Source organism: Solanum tuberosum, unplaced genomic scaffold, assembly GCF_000226075.1.
Source record: "Solanum tuberosum cultivar DM 1-3 516 R44 unplaced genomic scaffold, SolTub_3.0 scf00175, whole genome shotgun sequence".
Lineage (NCBI taxonomy): Eukaryota > Viridiplantae > Streptophyta > Magnoliopsida > Solanales > Solanaceae > Solanum > Solanum tuberosum.
This window is the reverse complement of record NW_006239098.1, coordinates 933,327-941,147: the sequence shown is the minus strand read 5'-3', so window position 1 is coordinate 941,147 and position 7,821 is coordinate 933,327. Positions and strand designations below refer to the sequence as shown.

General features: G+C 39.5%; 1 protein-coding gene across 2 annotated transcripts in view; it reads left to right on the top strand.

The window, feature by feature from the left end:
- Positions 1 to 7,562, top strand: part of LOC102578235 (FRIGIDA-like protein 5) — a 15,340-nt gene extending 7,778 nt beyond the window's left edge. For both annotated transcript variants that reach the window (XM_006354245.2, XM_015311778.1), the window contains exons 3-7: positions 865 to 1,040; positions 1,125 to 1,899; positions 1,998 to 2,495; positions 6,234 to 6,409; positions 6,487 to 7,562. In XM_006354245.2, coding sequence (XP_006354307.1) covers positions 865 to 1,040; positions 1,125 to 1,899; positions 1,998 to 2,495; positions 6,234 to 6,409; positions 6,487 to 7,248 — 2,387 coding nt within the window. In that variant the 3' untranslated portion in view covers positions 7,249 to 7,562. The remainder of the gene's footprint in view (positions 1 to 864; positions 1,041 to 1,124; positions 1,900 to 1,997; positions 2,496 to 6,233; positions 6,410 to 6,486) is intronic.
- Positions 7,563 to 7,821: the final 259 nt, after the last annotated feature.

The window sequence follows — 7,821 nt, the reverse complement described above, 5'->3', positions numbered from 1 at the left end:
AAATAATATGGGTAGGGTCGGAATGATGGAGCGACTCTACTGAAAAAGAGAAATAATATGGGTAGGGTCGGAATGATGACATGATCCTACTAAGCACAACCCTACGCAAATCAAATTTGAGGAGTCACCGAAAAGAAGAATGGAACTACGCAAATCAAATCTGACAGAAAAGACACGGTTCTATGCAACTCAGATATGAGAAAGTAGTTCGGAAAAATCCACGGTACTACACAAATTAAGTATGAAAAGTAGTCCGGAGAGATGCACAGTGCTACACAAATAAGATATGCAAAAAAAGGTAGTCACTGAAAGGATGACACGGTGCTACAAAAATTAAATATGAAAAAGTAGTCACCGGAATGATGGCACGGTGCCACACAAATCAGAAATTGAAAAGTAGTCACCGGAAAGATGGCACGGTGCTACACAAATTAGATATAAGAAAGTAGTCATCGGAATGATGGCACGGTGCTACACAAATTAGATATGAGAAAATAATCACATGAAAGATACACGGTGACCCAACTTTTACTAACATAATTGTTGGCCAAACGGGCGACATATATGAGTAATAACCGCTCGCCGGCAGTGGAAGCTCTTTGATTATTTACCAAGATCATAGAGGCCCCGTGTGAGAAATATAGGAGAAGAATACTATTGAATTGTTGTCGTTTCTACATTATTACATTGAGACCCTATTTATAGACACTAGAATACAATCCTTTACCAAGTAGGATACTATTTACTATTCCTATTTCTATTTGTATTCCTATTCCTATTCTAGTAGGATTGTATAAACCTATTCCTATTCTAATAGGATTGTATAAACCTATTCATGTTCTAACAAAATCATTTTGATGACAGGCTTCATCCAGAACCTTATAGCCAAGCAAAAACATCTTAAAGCTGTTAAATTTGCTTATGCTTTTGTGCTTGCGGACAGTTTCCGGCCAATACCGATTCTGAAAGACGACTTGAAACAAACTATTCAGATTTCTGACAGCCACTGTTATGCAGATGTGTGCTCAGTCAAAGAAAAGGTCTTTAACTACTTATGTCACCATGATTATTTCCCATTAGATAGATCTTTCTTTGTAATGCTTGATCTTCTCTTTTGTGTACAGAATGAGTCCATTGAACAGAGTGTAGCTTCTATTAGAGCTGTTATCAAATGCATTATGGATCACGACCTTCAATCTCAATACCCACCCTCACAGCTTGAAGAGTATATAGAATCTCTCACAAGGCAGAAGACACATGTAACCACATCTATCATTTCTGAGGCTCAGAAACCACAGCAGACTCAGCTGAAGCATATGGAATCAACTAATCCATCTGTTCCTGCTGATACCAAGGCCCTCAGTTATACCTCATCCGTTGGAAAGGCCTCTACTTGCATGTTAGGTCATTCCGATGCTATGACTTCCATCCTTGTGAGCATGGGTGGAAAGAACTTGCAGAGTTTTCTAAACAATCATTGGAAAGAGCAGGGGTTGTTGCGCATTGAAATCTCTAGTGCTCTCAAACTGTCATCTGACTCGGGGATGCTTGTGTTGGAAGCACTTGAAGGATTTTATCCTCCAGAACCTCATAGTGAAGAAATTCTATTGGATCTTAGTGTTATCAGGAAAAGTTGCATCCTTCTACTGGAACAATTAATGATACTCTCACCAAAACTTAAACCAGAAGCCAAATTGGAAGCTCGCAAGCTTGCATTTGACTGGAAAGCAAAGATGAAAACTGAAACAGAAAACCATCTGGCAATCTTGGGTTTTCTGCTGCTAGTGGGTGCCTACGGCTTGGCATCTGCCTTCAATAAAGATGAGCTTGAGAGTTTGTGCCACACTGCAGCACAGGATGATAATGCATATCAGATTTGTCATGAACTCAGTGTTGCAGGTAAGACTTCTCGAAAGAATTCAAATCTGACCAGTCTTGTGTGTTATTTATTGTCGTGGAATATTAATGACATAGTGTGTTTTATTTTACCTTCTCAGGAGAACGTCCCCAGATTGAGAGATCTATTGATCCCTCTAAAACTGAACCTCTTTTCAACAATGTGGAAATGAAAGGCAGGGAATGCGATTTAATCTCTGGTTGTTCTTTAAGTTTTATTCATTGTGTATCAGATCCTGCAAAGCTTGTCTTGGATGCATTGCAGAAATGTCGTTCTGCCAACTTGGGGAAGTATAAATATGACCCATTAGTTATGAAGAGTTTTTCTGATTTGTTGGAGCATCTGAGAGACGTTTCTCCAGAAATAACACCACAGGTTAAAGTAGAGGCACTTGTGCTTTCTGTTGAGTGGCATGAAACATTGACCGGATCACAGCTGAATCCTTCAGAGGTCCTACGCTTTTTGCAACTTATAGCTACTTTTGAATTATCATCCTCTTATGATTCAGATGAGCTTCTAGGCCTATTGGAGATTGTTTACAAGTCTAGAAGAGCAATTAATCTGTTCAAAATCCTAGGGTTAAGAGATAAGGTCCCATGTATGCTCTCTCTCTCTCTCTCTCTCTCCCTCCCTCCCTCTCCCTCTCTCATGAATATGCACATACAGACCAAGCATGATATATTTTATTTTTTTTGATAACCGAGAAATCCGTCTGTGACCTGCCCTTTGGACCAATCACAGCCTTCTAAACTCGGTGGATAATGGGCCCGCCCCTCTACCCTTCTCCACTTAAATACCGGGCTTCGCTTTGCATGGTGTGGGGCTTGAACTTGCGACCTAAGTCACAAATCCTCCACCTTTTGCCACTCGAGCTAGGCCTTGGGGGCGCAAGCATGATATATTAGCTGCTGGTTATATGTTGGGTTTCTATTTTTCAACTTTATTCAGCTCTCACAAAGCATGAGCATGACTGTTATCTTTTGATTGACCACTTTGTGTTCTTATGGCCTTTTTGGATGTTTTGTCTATGGTAAATAGTTTGATCATCTTTTGTTCTTTCAAATTTTATTGGGAGAGAGTGGATGATTTCATCAAAGGTATTGGATTAGCATTGATGTTCTAAGAGGATCTTCGACAATATGCACAATTATGGTCTTCTTTATTTGGAAGTACAAAGTGATACCTTTTGACTGGACCTTCACACAGCAACTTTTTTAGTTGTCTGTCATTGTCCTTTCCATTATTTCTTTGCAGTACACTTGGGCAACCTTCTGAAGTTCTAATCAGAGTGCAGAAAGTATAGTTACTTGATATCAATTTTAATTGGTGATGAATTGTGTTCATTTTTGTGTGCATATGTATTAATTTTTTATTTTACAATTTTTGGTTATTGTGAGACCTTAGGTGCTATCTTCTATTAGGATTCATTATTTTGGATAGAGGGTGTCATTAGCCTCTGCTACTGTTGATACATGGGTCTTTGTGCTGAACTTATTTCATCTACCTTATCTTTCCTATACACTGAAGCATAAAATCTCCAGCTATATATGCTACAACTAATTATTTTCCATCTCAATCTACTTGACAGGTAGGAACTAAGGTTAGATGTAGACTGGTTTAATTTGTCGTACTCAGGAGTCTCGAGGAATAGGAATGGAGTAGGCATTTTAGTAGACATACAATGTGATAGAAGTCTGTGTAAGGACTGTAAGTTTATCCGAGTGAGTATCTTACAACTCAACATAAGCTCTTGACAAGGGATTTAGAGATTAAGAGCAAGCGGAAGAAAAGAAGTTTATATGATCTACTGAGGATCAAATGGGGTGGCTTGACTACTGCCAGTGCTCAGGAGATGGGGGAGTAGTTGATGGCGATGGGGCTTAGGGGAGTAGTGGGGATGCAAACAGTATGTGGGATAGGACAACCAATTTCATTAGGAAAGTAGCTAGTGAGGTGTTGGGAGTTTCGAGGGGTAATATGGGTGTAGATCTAGGGGATTAGTGGTGGAATAGGGCGGTCCCGGGGAAAGTAAAAGTCAAGAAGGCTGCTTTTATGAAATGGGTGGAAAGCAAAGACGAGGAGGAAAAGCGGGTTAATAGTGAGAGGTATTAGGTGGTGAATAAGGAAGCGAGGTTAGGTTACAACAGCTAAAATGACAACTTTGAACGCTTGTATGAAGAACTACAGGACAAAGGTGGGGATAGGAAGTTGTATAGGCTCACCAAGGTGAGAGAAGGGTCCGAGACCTGGACCAAATGAAGTGCATCAAAGATGAGGAAATCAATGTACTGGAGGAAGAGGCACACAATCGATGAAGATGACATGCATATTTTCATAAACTCTTGAACGAATAAGGAGAAAATATTGTGTTGGGTAATTTAGAGCACTCTGAAATTGTCGAGATTTTGGGTATTGTAGGGGTATAAAGATTTAGGAGGTTAAGGAAGTTATTTGTAAGATGAGAAGGGGGAGGGTGATTGGGCCAACTGAGATTCTGGTGGAATTTTGGAAGAGTGCAAGCAAGGCAGGTATGGAGGGGCTAATTGAGTTGTTTAATGTAACTTTTTAGGATGTCAAAAATGTCCGAAGAATGAAGGCGGAGTACAATGATTATGTTGTACTAGAACGATGGTGATATTCATAATGTAACTACTATAGGGGTATTAAGCTGCTAAGCCATACTATCTAAGTTTGAGAGAGAATGGTGGAGAAGAGGTTGAGGAGGGTGTGTCTATTTTTGAGAATCAATTTGGATTCATGTCGGGGTGATCAACTACAAAAGTCATTCATCTCATAATGAGATTGGCGGAGCAATATAGGAAAAGGAAGAGGGACTTACATATGGTGTTCATTGACTTACAAAAAGCATATGACAAAGTCCCTAAGGGCGTTAATGGAGATTTTGGATGTATAGGAGTCGTACGGCATACACTAGGACGATTAAGGATATGTACAATGGAGCCACGATTTGGATGAGGACACTGCAAGGACACTTGGAACACTTCCCATTCGTGATAGGGTTAAACCAGAGATCAACTCTTAGCCCATTTTTATTTTGCCTTGGTGATGGATGAACTAATCAACAAATCTAATAAAGGGAGGGCCATGATATCTGTTATTTGCAAATACATAGTATTAATTGACGAGACACGCGGCACAGTTAACAATAGACGGGAGTTTTGGAGACAGACCTTGGAGTTTGAAGGGTTTGGTTGAACATGTTTAAGACAGAGTAATTGGAGTGCAAGTTCAGTGACGTGACGCACAAGGTAGATATGGAAGTGAGGATTGATACACAAGTTACCTCCAAGAGAGAAAGTATCAAGTATCTTAGGTCAATAATTCAAGGAAATGCTTTGTCAAAAAAATTCAAGGAAATGGAGAGATTGATGATGATGTTACACCTCATGTTGGAGCAAGGTGGATGATTGAGACTCGCATTCAGTGCCTTGTTTGATACGAATGTATCAGCAAGATTTAAAAGGTAAGTTTTATAAAGTGGTTGTTAGACCATCTATGTTATACAGGGTGTTGTGTTGACTAGTCAGGAACTCGCACATCCTGACGATGAAAGTAGTGAAAATGAAGATGTTGAGATGGATGTGTGAGAATACTATGAGAGATAAGATTAGAAATGAAGATATTCGTGACAAGATGGGAGGCTTTGGTGATGGACACGATGAGGAAAGCAAAGTTGGGATAGTTCGGACATGTGAAGAAAAATGCAAAGATGCCCCAAGGAGGAGGTGATGGATGAGTTTGAAGAGAGGTAGAGTTGGGCAACAGAAATGTTGGGAGAGGTGATTAGAAAGGACATGACACCTGCAACTTATCGAGGACTTGATCCTAGATAAGAGGATATGGAGGTCAAGGATTAGGGTAGAAGGTTAGTAGGTAGTCAAACGTTGTTTAGTTGTTATTATTATTATTATTATTACGCTCTTACTATTTTATTCTTCGACTTTTGTATTACCTTTTGTTTCATTTTTCTTCAGTTATCATATTATTTGTTGTGGTTACTATTATTTTATCTATTATTTTCATCATGGCTTCTTCACTACTATAGTTCCTTTTTAAACCTGTTTTACTATGCTTTACTTGGGTCGAGGGTGTATGAGAAACAACCTCTCTACCTCACAAAGGTAGTTAAGGTCTACGTACACATCACTCTCCCTAGACCCCACTTATGGGATTACATTGGGTATGTTATTGTTGTTATTGTCATTCTACTTGACACTTAAATTGATGTTGGAGATTATCTTCCTCTACCAAAGTCGCACTTATACTATCAAAAACCATTTTGTACAACTGACTTCTCATATAATTTTTTTTATAGGCTTTATTGAGAAGCTGATAATGAGAAAACAATGGCTGCTGGCTATTAGGTACATCTATGTGTATAAACGTGTTCACTTGTTTCCACCTGTGCCTCTCCTTAAGGACTATGTGCTAAACGCAGAAGAGCTGGCTAAGAAAATACATGATGAGGGACTCGGTTCTCGTGAGGCCAAAGTAAGTACTCTTCTCTTTTATATCTTGAACTATCAAGTTTTGGTTCTGTGCTCATAATGTATCAAGCTTGCTCACAGGAAAAGGCTATAAATCGTGAAATATCTGCATTGAGAGCTGCAATTAAATGCATTCTGCGTCACAGCCTTCAATCAGAATACTCACCTGACCTTCTTCGAGCTCGTATTGCGAAGCTTCAAAGGCAGATGGCAGACCTAAGGATCCCAAACCAACACTCAGGCAAAGACAGAGATGTAGGAATTCTCTGCGCTCCAATTTCTCTTGCTGCCGCAAAAAAGCGTCTTGCCTCAGCTACTGAAGGTGTTACTGTACATGAGTCCCAACAGCAACAGCGAAAACTTAAGCGCTTCTGCCAGTTACCAACGCAGACAGAAGTTGGTCAAGAGTCTATCATTTGCAATGCTTCTCTGTCATCTGATGTGCAATCATCTTCTCAACCCACATCTGCAGATGCTCAATCACCAAACTACTCAAAAGATGTGTTTTCTCAGCCTTCAGATGACCAGATTTGTGATTCTGGACAACCATCTTCCCAGCTAATTGGTAGTTCACATGCTTATGATGACGCCAAGGTTGAAACTAGAGAACCGGACCTTCCAGTACAAGCATCGTGTCATGCAGCTGATAGTGGAAAGTTGAGGAGTCATAGTGATCACTCCGTGATCGATTATAGTGTGCCACAATCCCTGTCGCCCCAAATAGACCCATTTTATCATCCTGGGGGAAATCTGATGCCAAATCTTCAGGAGCTACTTAACAAGCTGATGAATTCTTTGCCCAGCTCAGGGAAAAGTGAAATAGGACCTAGTAAGAAGAGTTAGGTAGCAACTCTATTCAATTCTTCTCTTTATTTATACAAAAAAGATCAGTAACTATTTTAGGGACGGCCCAGCCGGGGGCTTCTGCAACACCCCATTGCTAAGCCCATTATGTATTGCCTTTGATACTTAACAAATCTCGACTCCTTTATATTTGGGGTCCCGTCCCTAGACGACTTGAGTAAAGGGGGAATCCAATAGCAACTGGTCTGTAGTGGTAGAACCTTGTTAAACTGAGGCTAACTAAAATGTTCTACCTGTTGTAAGTGTGCCACAATCTTTGTTGCAGATAAACCCCTCTTATTATCCGTTCCAAACCCTTAAGGGTCGTTTGGTAGCTAGTTAGAGTTATGCATGTATTAGTATGTAGGGATAAGTTGCAACTCAATCTATGTATTATTTTATGCATGTACTAGTTATGTAGGGGTTAGTTATATATATAAATATATATTAGTTATTCCACGCACAAAGTAATATGCCTCATAACTTATACATGTATTTTAGTTATGTGGGTTTCTAAATTGTCAACATAATATAATATTAATTTAATACATAAATAACTTATTTCCTATCTAC